Raw genomic sequence first — 19,035 nt, forward strand, 5'->3', positions numbered from 1 at the left:
AAACAGTTTTCTCATCACTTAGTAACTGTAAGATAAGTGAAACAGCACTGCACACCAAGAAATACGCAGTGAGGAAAGATCCTGAAAGTAACGATCACAGGGGAGTTATATCTTTATCCACTTTGATACCTTTTCAGCTAATCATGTATTTTGTGGTTCTGTGTTTGGCACATTAGGTACAGTGAAGCCAGACTAACAAGAAACAGTCACTATTTATAGCATTTCCCCAGAGATGGGAACAGTTGCTTCTGCAGTTTAAGACCAATCATGTTACATCTGTATTAAAATGAGAAGACAAACATGTTTTACTGCCTGCTCGGCCTGAATTTCAAATGAAAACCACATTAGTTAACTTATGAATTTCTCAGTCAGTCAGTCTCCAGTGTCAGCTTGCACAGTTTAAATGAAACATCTCACCAATACACAATGAAGTACAGAAGGAGTCTGACAGCATTGTCCCAGGTTCAACAGCATGCCTCAAAAACTCCTTCTCCAAGATAAAACGTAGGCATGGGCTGCAAACGTCTCTAACCGGCAAGAGGTTGGACCTCAGCAGGTCCTGCTACCACAACCTTTCTGATTCCAAAACCAAATCGTATTTCTTTTATTGCTTCAAGTTGTTCAGAAGCACGTTAGAGAGATGAACCAGTGCCTTAACAAAGGTTTGTAGGTTTGACAATTCTGAGTCTCAGTTTTGATTACAAACATTTCTTGCAACAGCAAAGAACGTGTTACAAGACTTCAATAACACAAAATCTAAAATAAAGCAAAATATACCAGAAGTATCAAAACTACTTTCTTTTTTCCTATTTTACATAGTATTTTTCTAGCTTTCCTTTTCCCCCACCATTGCTATCCAGACAAAACACTTGGAAAAACTACTTCAAAGGGATGGACTGAACTGGATGTGCTGCAAGAGTGGACAAATAAAGCAAGGGAAAAAAAAAGCAAGGTAGGAAAAACAATATATAGCTTTCCCCTTTCAAAGATTTTAGTAATAACAATTGACATGGCTTGTAATGACTAAAATTTGCAAACAAATACAATTTCAGCTCTTGGTGATTATTTTTAATATACATGCTGAAATCTCACAGGAGGAATTAATGAATTATTTATAAATCAAGCAGTCTATTAAATTCTGGTCAGTAAATAGATGAACACAACATGCCTTACAGGCAGTTACATCTAGAACTGTATCATTTCTCACCAGACTTCTTCAGTATGCAACAGAGACCCTTGTTATCAATTAAGTTCCAAATTTTTAGATTATAATTTGCTGCGATACCTGTGACCAGTTAGGTTTCACAGGCTTCAGCCTTATTTCAAACTGTTTTGCTTTAGACCTTTGTAAGAATGATACCACCCGCTGCTGATTTCTCACTCAGAGTTCAGAGATCCAGATTTGCTTTTGTTTCGATTCAAAACTTAAATTGAAACTTTGGCCCGTGGAAATGGCACCTTTATATTCCTCTGGATTTGTACTGCATTTGGAAACAGTTTGGCAGAAAAGACATTGTAAGAGTTTGGGTCTGCAATGAATTTTATTGCCTAAACAACTAGATGGTTCCCATTTTTACCAGAGTAACGCAGTGGAATGAGACTGGAGAAGCAACCATTAAGGCTCAAAAAGGACTGAATACTAAAAAACCTAAACATTCACTTGTTTTATTTTTCTGTTTCTTAGTTACATTCTCAAAGTGTAGCCACTACCACTCCCATTAACATCAGCAGGGGGCTTGTAAATAAGTCTTCACCCAGTGTTTCAAAAAAAACCGACTTTCTCAGTGCAAGTAGTGAAGAGATCCATTTCATTACCAAAAGAAACAGAGGACAGCAAAGAGAAAAATCAAGTACATGCAAGCATCTTAATGCATGTTGGAAGGTAACATTTGGACACTTTATAATCTGAACTGCAGTACCTTAATTTTGAAAGGCACAAAACATAATTCAGGAAACACAGCCTATTACCTGGTTAGAAGTGCTGCTAAAACTTCAGGTGTCATAAAATTAAAGTGTCTGTACCCTCATTTAAAAGTTGAGGCATTGTCTTTAACTCGGTAAAGGTATGTTTCATGAAGCCAAACTCACAGATGGTGACAGGTAAACCAATCAACCACAGTGGTTGCTACTTTTTCCTTACTAGGTGATCAAACTTGTGAAACCCTACATTCATCCTAACACCCAGACTGTCTGCACAGCACAAGCCAGAGCTGCGAACTACCGGCTCAGAAAAGATAAAAATCTTGTGAGAGCTACGTCTGGTTAAGGGACAGACAGAGTATTTTTTATTTTCCATTAAAGTTAGAAAACTGTCATGTTTAAAAAAGAACTGTGGCTCAGTAGATGTACTTTAGCAGAAATTTCTAGTGCTGCTGTAACTGAGGTTGCATCAGCGTTTTCACAATAAACCACACTGCCAGAAAAGTCATTCCATGTTGTGAGCTGACATAGAAGACCTCATACCAGGCACAAATAGTTCAGCACCACAAATTTAGTTTGTACGGCTCTTTGGCTAAGAAGTTGGAAGAAAAGAGAAAGCAAGAAGAAAAGCCTTAAAATGAAAAACAAAAATTTAGGATTAACTAGTGTTCAAACAGAGTTTCAGACAATTTTTAGTGCAGACAGTTGATTCCTCCAAACTAAAATACATACAGCTCCTGCTAAATGCTATGATGATTCACAAAAGAAAAACCATTTTCAAAGCAGTTAAACTGACACCTTGCATTCACTTTTACATCTGAAGGATAAAAAGGCAAAATAATTTTATTTCTGGACAGCAGAACCTCACGTTATCTGCCTTTCAAAGCTCATCAACTCCAAACCTCTTGAAGATTATTAAAAAACAATAATCAAAATCCAAGCACAAATCATTATGGCAACTGTAACTCACTATTTTTTATTTAAAACAATAACTGTATTCATTACAGTGATAGGATTTAACTTTGACTTGCATACATTCTTCTTTGTAAGCCTATGCAGATGGTATTACTTAAAGTGAGCTTTAAGCCAGGGAAACAACAAGGAGAAGGTTAAATTGTGTACAGTTTAGTTGAATTTCCTGCTCTTAGAACAAAGTAATTCTTAGAGTTTTCTAAAATGTATCCTAGTACATTAGAACTGAGCCTGGTGTTTTCAAACCTGCTACCTGACAAAGACTGAAAAGCCAAGATGTCTGAAACAGAATCATAGAATCTCCTGAGGACCCATAAGGACCATCTGGTCCAACTCCTGGCTCCACACAGGGCCAGCCAAGTCAGAGCATGGGACTGAGTGCATCATCCAGACACTTCCTGAACTCAGTCAAGCTCGGTGCTGTGACCACCTCCCTGGGGAGTCTGTTCCAGTGCCCAAACACCCTCTCTGTAAAGAATCTTCTTCCTCATATCCAACCACAGCTGCCTACTGTTCCCTCGAGTTCTATCACTGGTCTCCAAAAACGTAGAAGAGTAGGTGACTGAGCGCTACTCATTTGAGGACTTCCTAGGAAGAGCTTTTCTTTGGGTTTCTTTTTTCACATATTTAAAGAACAAAACGCATTTCTTTTTGTATATTCTCACCCACCTGCTCTGGGTACTTGCTTCCAACGATCTCTGCCACTGTGTTAAAGGAAGGAGAGTCTGGATAGGTCTTAGCCCCCATCTTCAGGCGCACAACTATTTTAGTGCCCCGTAATGACATCCGGGACATCATTTCAGCATCTTCCACAGAGATGCAAGCGGTGGGAATCCGGGGCACATCAGGCTGGTAGTTCTGCCACCCAGTATGTGGGCTGTGAAAAGAAAAATTAAAACACAGTGTTAACAACTTGGCTCCATCAGTTATCACCATTGTTACAGAACTATTCGAAAGGACAGGTTCACTACCTCCCCCAGCAGACTCTCAAAAAGGATATATTTACTGTTTTGAAAGAAACCTTTCAATAAAACACAGCAAGTGTTTTTATACTAATCAGAATATCTTACTGTCACTATTCCATATGTCTGGAAAGCTATTCTGTGTCAGCTCTATTTAAGTCATCATCATGCTTTGACATTACAGTAGTAAATCCCCTGGCTTTCCTGCTTTATCAGGAAGCAAAGCAATGAAAAGCCAGTAAGTGAACAGTTTGTAAGAAGTACATTTTTCTTCCTTGTGACAAGTAACAAAATTAAAATTCTCTATTTCAGCTATTTCAACATCAGATTGGAGATTTATTTTGAAAAACATTTCAGAAAAAATAAGACAATGAGACCATTAAAAAATTCACATTTGTTCTCAGTACAATCAAGATTTCAACCACTACCTGTGGACAAATGAAAACAAAATTTAAAACACCAACAAACAAACAAAACCCCAAAACCACCCACCAACAATTAACTTTATACAGATTATGGAAAGAAGAAAAATACGCACCATTAGCTGTAAGGCTCTGGTGCCTTCCATTTAGCAATAGCTATGCCTTGTGGAGACAAAAATCAAACAAAAATTCCTGACATTCACAGTGTAACATGGTGCAACTTCTTTTCTCTCAGAAAGCTACAGACTGTTTCATGACTATTTAAAGCAACTATTTTCCTTCCAGAGTCTCCAATGCTGTATGCAGAGCTAACTGGAGTGAGTGATTCCACATCTGACATCAGAGGGTCACTAAAACATAATAGACAAGTCCTATTACAAGTTTTTTTTTTTTTCATTTGGCAATCATTTACATATTTCTCATTTTCTGATGCTTCTGTTGAGATCCTTGGATCTGACTTGCAGAAGTACTGAGCGGTACAGCTGCACCTGAAATCAATGCTTTTAAAATGAAGTTGTGTACAAAACCAGATACGGAGGGAAAAAAACCCATGTGTGAGAAAAGAGAAATTGGGATCTTGACGTATGCCCAAATTCTCAAATACTCTCAACATCACATCACTCATTGCCTTCATTTCCCACTTATAGAACACGAATAAAAATACTCTCTGTTTCAAGAGAACTCAACGAACACCTGAGAACCATTTTGATACCTCAATAATGATCAGAAATTGACTGGTATACAATTACATGTCCTAAACACTGCAATAAGTTTAGAACTGCACACTGAGATTTTAGGGTAAAACTCGGAATGAGCAGCTCTCTGGTACTGGCCAATCTCTGCAGCAAAGCTGTGGGCTGAAGTAACACATCTGCAATCCTTTACTTCAGGTCTCATCTGTAACTCTCACGTTCTGGTCACTACTCCAGAGGTGTTGCCAGAACACAATATGTGAATTACTCAGCCACCTAGAGGCTTCTTCAACATTCTTATGAATAAAATTCTGACTTTATCAGCAAAATGCCAGTGAATTCAGTTTCCAAATGAAATCTCTAGTTAAATTGTATCTTTACCTACCTGGCACCCTAAGAAGAAGGGCTAGAGTCGAAGCTTTCAAACTTGATTACAGACATTCTTCACATCAACTGTTACAAATTTTAATATTGTTTTTCCAAATACAATTGAGTTTGGCAGGGACATCTCCGGGTCATCTGGTCCAATGCTCCTGGTCAAGCAGGGCCACCCAGAGCCAGATGCCTAGGACCATGTCCAATTATGAAAATCTTCACCTCAGAGCCTGCTTAGGGTAGCAGGCACATATTTCCACACACGTAAAGAAAAAAATTAAAAATTGGGAGGATTTTGAAGTCTTCTAAACTGGAAAAAATCCTACTTAATTCCTGAAGGAGACCCAGTGAGGAAGAAGGGCAAAATCCACTTTCTAAGACCTAGACTAGATAAAATTATTGTTCTATTTGTTTATAATAATAAATTATTCCCTACATGACATCTTGTAATCAGTAACATAACCCGCAGAGTAGGTATGTAGAAACATTTATTTGAAAAGAAAATACACAAAAGGAGTTACAGAGGTCTTGTGGGAGCTGCTTCAGCGTGTAGGCAGATCTATTTATTAGGTGGCAACAGTTTAGGAGGCTATTGGTCCCAGTTGTTTATGGCTGAACCTCATATGAAGGCTGGTGTCCCTTCTCCTCATCAGCTTTGCAGGTTGGGTGACCTGTAGCTCACCTCTGAAATGACAGAGTTACCCAGGTACTCACAATCCCCTGTGCCACACAATCCTCCCCGAGTAGGATAAACCCACGTAGATTTCTAAGTTCACATCTTATATATTTTTTTCTTCCCCTTTGTCCCTGTAAAAAAAAAATAAAAGCAGCCCACTGCCCACCCCCACTTTTACACGGTGACAGTTTGCTGTGTATGTTTAATATTTCTTTGAGTGTCTGGGGGCATACCCAGCATGCTAACCAGGAGACTTGCCAAAAAACATAAACACCACACTGAAAAAGAGAGACATGACAATTTCATGTATTAAGGTTCCAAAATAAAACCCCTTAAATTCAACAACTGAGCAGAAACAAACAGTTTCCACTCACTTTAAATGGATCCATTCACCTGTGTCTGCTGGCAAGATTATGTCTTAGTACTAACACGCTGTGCACGCTGAACTGCAGTAATTCAAGTTTTATCACCACCTGTATTGATTTCATTCCCCTTGTTATTTCCCAGATGCTCAACAAAAGAAACTCCTAAAACTGTATTTGTTTCTCCAATATAAGTAGCAATTACGTTTCTTTTGGATGCTGAATCCCGATGCTCCACCACAACTGTGAATAAAGCTCCTGACAACACAGAGACACACACACGCTCACACACCTCAAACAAATCAGCATTCGCAGGGACAAACGTACCCCAGCCAGCCCCAAAACTAAACCTTGCAGTTCCCTGGCAGTCTTGCCATTTTTATGCTCCAACCACTATATTGATGAGATTATAAATGCAAGTCCAACTACCCAAATTAAGTTATTTGGCACAGGCAGTGCCAGTAACTGATACTGGGCCCTGAAGGGAATGGATGACTGTCCAAATGGCTGCTACAAAAGGAGGAACGGACCCTACACATTACCAGTACAAAGGCATGAGGCAATGTCATGGACCTGTATATCCCTAAGGCTAAGGGATGCACTTGCATAGAAAACATCTGTGGCAGACACTAAGCATCCTGGGATATACCTGACTATAACATTTACATGCATGCAAAACATGCCATGTGTTAAGCATGTCTATACAATAAATTGCTTAATGAAGTGTTGAGTACATCAAAAAATTCTGAGTAAATTAAGCCCCTTTTATGCAGAGACAACAAAAACTCAAAAAGGCTGCTGATCATATGACATGACCTCAGCAAGGATTAACTAAACAAAATAGAACAGAAATTGTTAGCAGCTCTGTGTAACAGAAGAAGATGAAGAAAAGTCCTGAGTTTGGCTCAAAACAGGGCAAAGAGGATGCGGTTCAGGAGAAAGAATTTTGGTCCTGGTGGGCAAAGAAGGTTTTTTTTTTCACTGAGTCTGAACAAAACCAACTTTGTGGCTATTCTTTCTAAAGAAAAAGGATTTTACTAAAAAAAAAAAAAAAATCTGACATGGACATTTACCTCTCCCTGCCCCTTGGGGAAAAAGAAAAAAGCAAGCAAAGCATTACATAAAATGAGCTAGGGAAATCACACAGCAGCCCTGACTTAGATGCAGCATTCATCTTTGTGACACTGGTACCTACAGGCAAGCAAGGTGCAGCTCTGGCGTTTCCTGCTAACACCTGGGAGTGACATCAGCTTCTGCTGCTCCAAACCCAGGGTCTCGCTGAAAATGTTGTCACCCAGAAAAGCCTGAATTAACTGTGCATTAGTTAAGCCATTTAATGTCTAGCATAACCATCAATATGAGAGTTTAGTAGAGGAGATGGGGTGAGGGATTCTTCTATTATTCTTCTTTTGATTTAACAAAATCACCCACTCTTCTGATTTTAAATCTGCTGGATCAACTCATCTCCATATTTAAACTTTTAAAAAATTGAACACATCCAGCTAGATTAATCCTTTATAAGCCTATTAATTTTAATAAAAACATTATTATTCATTAACATTCATGTTAATAAAATCATCATTCAGTCTTGACATTCCTGTTCAACAGCTTAGGACTCAGAGTGGGTGGTTGGGTTTTGCCTTTGATAAAACCCTAGCTTTCACATGCTGGAAAGTACTAAGAGTAGTATCAGAGTATGAATAAGAAAGCAGAGGAAAGGCTCTAAAAAATAATGCATTTTTTATGTTAGAAGTGCACGTCAAATGACTCGTACAAAACAGATGTGGCTTACACCTTACAGGAAGGATAAAAAAGTCAAGAGGCAGCTGGTTAATTAGTTTCTCTTCTGAGTAAAATAAACAAATGTGGAGAAACTAAAAGGCATGGATGAAAAGATGTGATGCTGGTGTCAGGTCAGTTCCAATTCTTGTCACTGGAAGCTGACCTTGCATGCTCTATTACATCCTGAGCAGCCAATCCTTATCGCTAAATTTAAATGCCTAAGGGCAAATAAACTGTGTAAGAACCTGTGTTTCAAGCTAAACAGGATGCTCTGATGGAAAACACATCTCAGGCTGAAGCCTCAAAGATAGTAATCGCCTAAAGGGAGACCTTTCTTTCTAAAAGAAAAGAGAAGAACACAACCCAGACACTTGATTATACCAGCTTACAAAGATCTGCTTCAGCCATAGTGTGCATACACAGTCCCTCCAAATGTACAGTTATTCACACCAACCTCATAAAGCAATCCAGGGCTGGGAAATAGTAATTGAATACTGACTAAGCATCTTCAGCTTTCTCACTCACACAAACATGATATGAGACACTACACAACCACCTATTTTTCTAAAGGACCCATGCCATATTCACTGTACCAACCATACATAAACTAAACAATCATATTAGGTCAGTTAGTTTATTATTATTGGCTTCAATCATAAAACACACTCCTGAATGGAGCTGTGATTCTATTAATCACTTAGCTATACCCACAACAAGATCACAGCCCTAACTCTTGGTAACAGGATCACAACCTCCTTGCGCCTCAGTTCTGTTTTTTCACTTTTAAATTCTAATATCACAGAAATCCCCCCTCATACAGAGCTTTATACTTTAAGGGTGAGAGAACATCCTGTAGCAAAACAGGAGAGAAACTCCACATGTTGATCTTGCGCTTCGCTACAGAGAACTGCTACTCCTGAGTGTCTCACTCCTGTATCCTCTCCATCGAGGGGAGCACAGCAAAGGCTGAACTCCATTCAAGTAAATCCCCTTTTCCTGCACCACAAACCAGGCACCAGCGGAGCCCGTAGGAAACAAAAGCTGTCCTTGTGTGCACTCACAATCTGTACGTTCTTTTAAGACTCTCACCATTATCTGCAGAGAGGCCGAACTGTAACAGAATTAGTCAAAATGTCAAAAGTATTAGTCTTCTCAGAAGAATTAGGTCTTTAAAAATAAAATCAAGACTATTTCCCATTTACAGCCACTTGGCAAAATATAAAAGAAATAAATTCAGCCTAATTTTGTGTTTCTGACATCGTTTGTCCCAAGATTTTCTTGCTTTGTTTCCTTCTTACATTTGCTTTGTAGGATTTGATTTGGTGGTTTAGAGTGAGTTGAAATAATGGGAGGACTGCTAAATTTAAAACGAAGTCTGAATATGCACAGAAAAATTGATAAATTAAGGAGTAAAAACATAATGTGGTACAAATACGGAATTAAGTAACATAGCAGTCCGGTACCAAGGATAGAATTTTTGGAGTCTCCTTATACAGTCTCTTACAGATTACTTTGTACCAACTTTGAACTGATGCTGCATCTGCTCAAGGGTAATGAAGTGCAAAAGTGACTCCAGAAACTATTGGCCTTACCAAGGAAAACTCCCTTTGAAAGAGCACAGCGTTACACTGTTACCACATGGTCTCCATTTGAGTTAACATTTGGAAAACTGCATCTAATCAGTGCTAGGCATTCATTAAAATTAGGCTTTATCAAACAAGCATAATAGCTTTGACATAATTGCATACGTGCTAGACAGAGAATGCAACTAACACATACATGTTAGTATTTCATTATAATATTCGGGACCACATGCACCATGGGAGTTCTATGATAACCACTGAAGTTTTTTAAAAAATAGTGTAAATTAGATACGGTTTGTCAAACAAGCAGCAGAAAACAACTGTGAATGGTAAAATGATCAAATGAAGCAAGTCCAATGAATTCCACCCCGGGACTATCCGACTGCTGGGAAAGTAGAAGAGTTTGCACAATCCTTTCCAAACGTCTGCAGGAAACGGAGACTCACATCAGCTGCTTTTCAACTGAGAAAAAGAGACTTTCTGCATCTTACAGACACGAGGATGACTCTCCAGCAGCTGACAGTACCTTGAGGGAACCATTGAAGCCATACACCTGTTTGGCCGCCTTCTGCTCAATGTGAACTACCACTCTCCCTCCTCCTGTGTTTACATCCCCACGTTGTGAGAACGCAGCTGCCTGCCGCACGCTACCATAGGTATGAGAACAGAGGGCTGCTGGAGGGAACGCCAGTGACAATCCTAACTGCCAGCAGCTGCAGTTCTGCCTTAATGGGGTTTCTTTTTATTTATTGTTGAACTCCTGGCTTCTCAGCCTTGAGCAGAAGCCATCTTTATGTCTTCAGTGACCCCTCAATCACCAGAGACCAGTGAGCACACAGGACAAATAAAAAACCTCACTGAAAACAGATGTTACATTTTCTACCTACAGGAAGGATATAAATAAATACGCACACAAACACACACAAAACCCTCACCAAAACCCAGCCAAAAAAAAAGAAACAAAACCATTTTCTTTATTTAGAAAGCAGAGAATCAGAGAGAGTAGCACTGCAGGGCTAGCAACACATAACCAAATTAAGTAACAGCTAGCAGTCTAGAATACTGACCAGGACTTTGTACCTCCTACATTTAATGGCGTTTTTAGTTATTGATAATTAATTGTACATTAAAATTAATCAGGCACAAGCAGGTGTAAAGAGTCATCAGAGCTTTCACCATATCAGTAATTCCAAGTCTCTGCTTCACTGCTGACAGTAAGTAGCAGGGATGGTCAAGCTCTCCCATACAAAGGCATATACTTCAAGTCACACCAGAAACTGGAGCCTCCTCTGGTGTTGAATCCAGTATATTATGGGATAGTACATGGAGGTTCCTCCTCTTCTCAAAAGATGATCATGTTAAAGGGTAACACACAGCCAGCACTTTCAGTGAGCTGAAGAAAAAGGGCAGGGACAGAGGATATTGATACCATACTTTTTCCTTCCTTCTGTTGAACAGAGGTAAATAGAGGGGAGCAAGGTCTGAAAGGAGGCAGAGGAAAGTTTCAAATTCACAGAAGAGGGCATGGATAGAATTTTTCTTCTTCCCTTTCTTTGCCATGCCACCCAGCATTCAGAGCAGTACAGAGTGTCTTTGGACACCACCCTTCATAAAAATAACTAAAATACAGCTGTATCTCAAACATATTTAGGAATAGTTTTTCCCTCCAATAGGCTGGGGAAATGCAAACAGAGCCTTGGGGGAATAACTTTTTAAAGTGTAAAAAGTAAGACTTAAGGGTCAACAGGAATACAAGGGCAGTCTAGAAAAAACCCACCAAGTATGAGTGGGAATGACTGAGGGGAAACAAGTCTCTGAAGACATCAGAAGAAAGAACAGTATCTTACACCAAAGGCAACTACAGGGATGGATAAAAGGGGAGAGCTTTTAAAAGTAAAAAAATGCACAGTAGAACAACTTAGGTATTATCACCACAGATGGCACGGAAGTAAATCCCAGGAGTGCGATAGAAGAGAGGAAACAGAGAAATCTAGTCATCTTTTCCACTGTTTGTGAGAATAATCCTGTTTCCATTGGAAATCAATGGCAGATCTTCCATTAACTTCAATAGAAAGGGGGAGAAATAAAAGGCTTTAACAAGTGACTGGATAGGAGAAGAAAGAGCAAAAGGCCTGACTGGATTCAGTCTCAAGCAGTGAGCAAACTCAAAGCCACTACAAGACCCTTGTCTGGGTGAGACCCTTCTTTTCTGAAGAAAACTGAAACTCTGAAACATCTTCACTACAACAGTGCTTCTTTAACTCCCACAGATCTAATTTCTATAGACTATTAAACTCCTTTTTGATTTTTTTTAAACAATTCAGCACTTTTGCTGTTCAAGTAACAAAAATAATTTCAGGTCAAGAGAATAAAAGCATGTTAGTAAAAATACTACAGAGGGGGTTCCACTTATTTTTCCCCTCAAATGAGACATTTCAGTAGTGCCACATAAAAGGAACTATTTTAACATCACCTGATCATTTTATTTGCTCTCTCTATATATCTAGTTCACATACTATACAACACCACTTATGCAATGCAAAATGCAATGTAAATATTTAAGTGATAAGGACAGCTTCAGTGTTATTACACTGAATTGATAAACTTACTCTCCATTAAAACAATGTCTTTTTTTTTTTTTCAAAACTCAAACAAGTCTTGTCTGTCACTCCAAAGTTACAGATACACACAGAATTATTGTCTCAAACTTGAAATCTGCTGTAAACAGAAGAGTTCTTTTTAGCAACAGAACATGTATTTTTAAGCTTATTATAGCATTAACACAACCCCTGTGAACTAGGATTCAATATTGAGCAGCACGGCAAAATGTCATGCCAAGCATGAGCATTCTCTCCCCAGCTCTATTTGTTGACTACGGCAGATTCTCCCAAAAGCTTCATAATCTACATCAGATGAAACACAAAATGTCCCAATAGGTATGTCTTTCCTCTGAACCGCTTCTTTCCTGGCAACTAGCATTGTGTCTGGGAAGTGAAGAGTGTCAGGCTGCAAAAAAAAAACCAAAAAAACACAAACAACTGTGGTTGGGAGAATGTTTGAATCAGTTCTGGGGACCTTCCCATGCTGCTGGTTTCTTTAGCAGCATGCAGGAAGATGACCCAGCACACAGCAGCTGCCGTGAGGTAATAAATGTAGGGGTTTCCCAAGAGTTAAATCTTGGGAATTCAAGTTGGTTTTGTTTCCTCAAAAGGGAAAGACTGCTGTTAAATGGCCACACTTTCTCACTGTTTTGGTTCAGATATTGAGTTTGTGGTTCTCTTCAATATATATTATATAGTCACAATATTTTGCTTATTGTTTGAAGGTTGGTGCTTTATTTAATTCTGGAGATTTACTGATTCCTTTATCATCTGCTGAAGAGAAAAGATTATTCTCAATCCCACTATTACATTTTATGGATTTCTTTAATATCTAATAAAAAGTGTCTAAGAGAGTCTCTTCAGGAAGAAAGAGTCTTTCATTGATTCAAGTTGTTGAGGAAAATGTTGGAGAAAAGGTAGCAGACTGGAGGCTTTGTTGGAATGCACAATAATGATCATGGCTTTCACAGTCTGTATATAAATTCAAATACACAGATGTTTTTTGACCTTAACCAAGTGATACAGGCACACAGGCAGCCAGATCAGATGAATTCTGGTGGTGAAGGCAAACTGGATTTAGGGACATGAAAGATTCCAAACAACCTGAGAAGCGGCAGCCATGGGAATGCTGCTTCTCCAAAGCTCACCTCCAGTAGCTCCAGGAAAAGAGAGGGCTGTTGGGAGGACCACAGGCTTCCACACTTCCTCCTTACCCATCCGTCCTGGGTGCCACTCTTCTGCTCAGACAGCCTCCACAAGGAAGGACGTGCAGCAAGCCACCTGCATTCACAGCCTTAGAGCTGATACGAAACCACTGAAGCCCACCTAGGGCAGCACTGCAAGACACTAACAGAATAAAAAGTGGAATTTTTCTTCCCAGTTGTTCAAATGCTCACTAGGAATGATTTTTCCCCCTTGAGGAACACTCTGCAGGAAAATTATCTTACTGATTATTGTTAACACTGAGTTCACATATATAACTTCATGAATAATATAAATAGAAAATCTGTTTAGAAACTGTATCTACTTAGAAGGGCATCACATAATTTTAGAAGAAAAACTGTTTTACAAGCTAATACACACAGGCTGAATTAACTTGCAGCTGTCAAGCAAAAAGTTGTTTCTGTAAAATACTCTGTACTACAATTCTGTATAAGTGTAGGGGGGTTACTTAAATTATTCACTGGAAATGGTACTTGATATGACCTTGATGAAGGGATTGAATGCTCCCTCAGTAAGTTTGCAGATGACACTAAACCAGGAGGAAGTGTTGATCTGCCTGAGGGTAGGGAGGCTCTTCAGAGGGATCTGAACAGACTGGACCAATGGGCTGAGACCAACGGGATGAAGTTTAACATGGCCAAGTGTAGAGTGCTGCACATGGGACATAACAACCCCATGCAGCACTACAGGCTTGGGAGAGACAGGCTGGAGAGCTGTCAGGAAGAGAAGGACCTGGGGGTTTTTGGGTGACTGCAGGCTGAATATGAGCCAGCAGTGTGCCAAGGCAGCCAAGAAGGCCAATGGCATCTTGGCTTTTATGAAAAACAGTGTAGCCAGTAGGTCTAGGGAGGTAATTGTGCCCCTGTACTCGGCATTGGTGAGGCCACACCTTGAATACTGTGTTCAGTTCTGGGCTCCCCACCATAAAAAAGACATTGAGGTCCTTGAGCAAGTGCAGAGAAGGGCAACCAGGCTGGGGAAGGGGTTGGAGGACAAATCCTATGAGGAACGGCTGAGGGAGCTGGGGCTGTTTAGCCTGGAGAAGAGGAGGCTGAGGGGAGACCTTATCACCACCTACAACTACCTGAAGGGAGGTTGTAGAGAGGTGGGCGATGGTCTCTTCAGCCAGGTGACAGGAGATAAGACAAGAGGAAATGGCATGAAGCTGTGCCAGGGCAGGTTTACATTGGATATTAGAAAAACAAAATTTACTGAAAGAGTTGTCAGGGCCTGGAACAGGCTGCCCAGGGAGGTGGTTGAGTCACCTTCCCTGGATGTGTTCAAAAAAAGGGTGGATGAGGTACTTAGGGATATGGTTTAGCTTAGGATGGGAATGGTTGAACTTGATGATCTTCAAAGGTTTTTTCCTATCTTGTTATTCTGTGATTCAAACCTAGCTTGTCTATAAATAGATATCAAATTCTACAGAACAAGTCTGAATGTGTGGGGTTCATAATGATTTATCACATAGTTTTAAGCAGTTGTTCTGCAAGTGCAGTCGAAAGACCATCTGCAAGCTTGCAAAGCCTCCACACACCTAGCCCCCAAAGCAGGCTTTTGATGGTTTAATCTACATGAAAATGGAAGTTCATTGACCTGCGAGTGAATGTTGTGATGTAGACAATACATTGATTAATACTAGTATTAACACAACTCCTTGTTTAACAGGACATGGCTTGACCCATGACTTAACCACTGAACTGCCTACCTGCAACAAACATGGCCAGCATGACCCATGGTACACTGCAAATCACACAGTATCACTTCTCGCTGCCAAAGCCAGGAAACTACTGAATGGCCTGGATGTAAGCATGCTGGCAAAACATCATCTTCCTTGGAAATCTGTCAATTCTCAGTGCCAAAATATTTGGGGGAAATGGATCCATCTAGGAGCATCCTTCTGAAACCCCCAAAGCCGGGCCAGTTTGCAAACCTGCCCAGCTCATGAGTAATGGTCCCTTCTGACACCCTAGCATCCTTCTGAAATGCTCAGGTGGAGAAGGAAAAGGGACCATATCTGTGGGTAGAATTTCTTAGTCACAAACACACTTGGACTAAAAACCCCTTCAAGTCTCACAGACACTTTCTCTAGTACCAAACCGTTGCCCAAGCACATCAAACTGACCCGAGTGCCCTGAAATACCATTACATTTTCTTTAAACAGCTAGATTGACATATAAGTAACAATATCCTCTTCCTATACATCTGCTGCTTATACATATACACAAGCATCACACGATGACTGACACTGATCTAAGCATTTTAAATCGTTCTTTTTAAAAATTTTATATTAAAAGTATGACCAATTTCACTAGTTGTTTCAACTGAGACACTTTAAAGGGAAGGTTCTCAAAGGAATGAACAGCATTCTCCTTTCCTTCCTCAGTAAACTTCAATGGACAAGCATTATCTGAAGTCTGATGCTTTACAACTGTGTTCTCCAATTCCTTGTCATCTTTTCATACTTGCCTGGATTCTGCCATCCTTTCACTAACTCTTAATTCATTCTACTAAGTAACACTGAGATATCTGAAGAATAAAAGGTACTGCTCTGTATGGGAAAGGGTTAAAGGAATCCATCACTGATTGTCCCTGAGAAGTACGATAAAAAGCTTTACATGACTGAAACCTAATTTTAGGCACTGAAAACCAGTTACGCTTCTAAAATCATAAATTGCAGCTGCACTTCTTATTCCAAGTAGCTCCGTTAAGTTTTCTCGTGGGTATGCCTATTCGCATCACATTCCTGGCACGAGTGAAATGTTAGAATTCTCTCAGATACTGCAGCACACCAGTGCTGTTGTCCTCGATTGTCAGCATTATAAACTAAGTGAAGAGGGAAAAAACCCACAGTTTTGTGGAGTTACAGCCTTGGATGGTCTCTCAGATGAACCCAGCAGCCCAGGATTCTGGACTCCAGGTGCTGGCTGCATCTGGACAGCGTTGAATCCCTGCTTAAGCTCTTTCAGCTTCAGCACAAACACAGCTCCCTTTAATGCTCTTCACGGAGATACAGTGTGTGCACTCAAGCTGCCCCATTTCTTCTGGCTTTCCCATAGGAGCAACTGCAGCCCTCTCAGAGCCTGAAACTGGGAGCCCTGAAAGCAGTTGTTTCCTTCTTTGCAGACTGCAAGGAGACACAAACCCTCCTCAAAGAAGGATTACAGTCTACTGCCTGTAAAGGTGCAAGCAATATATGGATTACAGAAGATCAGCTAACACCTCCCCTACCTCCCACCTGTGAGCTCACTCTCTCCAAACCTCAGACTTTTGGCAAATTCGCATTTGAATTCCAGGACCTGAATTCTAATGTTCATGTTGTTCTTGATGATAATGAGCTGTTAGTAAGAAAAATTCCTGTATTTTTATGAAATTCCAGCTCCTTCATGCTCTTTCCAGTGGCTTCACCTCTCACAGAGAGTTGTTACTGAACTGAACTCAAAATCCAAATACTCTGAGCTATAGTCAACCAGTTGTTCGGAAATACTTACATTGGAAAATAAGATATTCCAAGGTAACAACCTGTATTCTCTGTCATTCAGCTTCTGCCAAAGCCTACCCACACATGTGTTAGGTCAACCTGAAAACTCAATCTAGCAGAAGTTAACAATCAAGCACAGTACATTTTATTTCACAATAACACCCCATGGTCATATGATAGCTTATTTATCAGCAAGTATTCATGCAACTCACTTGGGTTTTGCACAGGCAAATTATTGTAGAACCTGCTATTGACTATCCAATCATGGTTTAAAAGAGTCAACTTTCAATGTTGTCCTCTTTACAGTAAACAATGTACAAATGCTAAATTAAATTAATAGGCAAAACATATTACTGCTGCTTGCAAGCAGGGAAAAAGAGAAATCACCATGAGCTACTCAAGATCCCTTGGGACACAAGGCAGATTAATGAATGGAACTTCAGAATCCATGGGTTTAGTTCATTCACATGATTATTCTCCCTTGTGTGACAGAAGCATCTTTTGTTGTCCTGTGCACAAATGTTCGGAATCAATCTGGATTTTCCAGAGCTAATCAGTAGAATGGGTTCAATTTCTTTCACTGATACATATTTTGTGTGCTTCACCAGCAAACTAATGTGATGAAATCCAAATAAAAGCCAATCAAAAACGATGTGGTTCCTTTCCATTTCCTATGCTTGGAATAAAGGTTCTTCTTTTGTGATCATAGAAGATTAAAAATCCAGCAATTACAGTCAAAGCTCAAACCTCCTCAGTAACAACGTGCAGAAACATTTCCAAGATGACCTCTCTCTGTCTCACTGAGTATCTGTAATATTCATATTACACAGCCAATGCAGAAGTAATGTGTATGGTGACTAAGAAAGCAAGGTAACGGTGAAATAGTCCAGCGGAAGTCACAGACCCTGGTCACCTACCCAGCTAATTCCCACAGATGGGAAGGATCTATAAATACCAAACCAAAGGTCAGATTTAAAAAGGAAAGTTGGAAGAGAATGAAGTTACAACTTTAGGTTTGCACCATCCTCCTAAATATAGAAGCAAGATGAGAGAAAGTATAAGGTGCCTGAAGGAGAGGACAACAGGCAAGTAATCAAAGCTGGCATCGCTGGCAGAGCAGAGACAGGAGTTGGCATCTCTCATTTATTAAACCAGATGGAGGAGGACTTTAACCATTTAGCCCTACCCTGCAGGCAAGACCAAAGGATTAGTATGTGATGCAACACAATGGACACAGAAAGAGAGGCTCAGGTGACTGATGGGATTTGAAGGGGAAAACAAAGCTGAAGAAAAGTATTAAAGTAATTGAAATGGTGACACTTACAAGGCATGAAAAGCCCATTATTACTGTTGGCCATCAACACCAAGCTACATTTAGAAAACAATTCTAAACAACAACTGTGGAATAATTGGCTTTGACTTCCTGAAAACACAAGTCCAAATTTGTGTGCCATAAATAAAGGATTTCATCATATGCACAGGCCTAGCTCATCATACCTAAATACCTGACATATATAATAGTAGAGCAAACACAGCAGGGTGAGGCCATCCAATGTGAAGACATTGAATCAAACAGAGAAATACCCTAACATATGGACAAGCCACAAGCGAGACTGTGGGACGTGGAAGAACCAGCAAAAACAAGAGACCCCCCCCGTCCCCTGAAAAACATCACCTGCATTCCTGTAAAGAGAAATCATAGTATGTTAGAGCAAACCATACACATTCACTCATATGTTTAAGCAAGCAAGGCAAAACAATATAAGCAATTAGCATTTCCAAATCCTCTGCTTGCCTGAGGCATAACTAGAGAGACTGTAGATACTAACAGTTGACTAGTACTTTAAGTATATTTTTAAAACAGTACCTATATTTGTCTGCCTGTTTGTTTTACATGACATAAGTAAAAGGTTACGTATCAAAAAAAAATCTTCTTGTATGTGTGAGACAGATTCTGAAGCTCACAAATCCAGCCAGAGTCCCT

General features: G+C 39.8%; 1 protein-coding gene across 1 annotated transcript in view; it reads right to left on the reverse strand.

The window, feature by feature from the left end:
* Positions 1-19,035, reverse strand: part of CPQ (carboxypeptidase Q) — a 131,984-nt gene that overhangs the window by 89,091 nt on the left and 23,858 nt on the right. Inside the window, exon 3 of the mRNA XM_084260219.1 lies at positions 3,562-3,769. Coding sequence (XP_084116345.1) covers positions 3,562-3,769 — 208 coding nt within the window. The remainder of the gene's footprint in view (positions 1-3,561; positions 3,770-19,035) is intronic.

The sequence above is a fragment of the Gallinula chloropus genome (assembly GCF_964237585.1).
Source record: "Gallinula chloropus genome assembly, chromosome: 2".
Lineage (NCBI taxonomy): Eukaryota > Metazoa > Chordata > Aves > Gruiformes > Rallidae > Gallinula > Gallinula chloropus.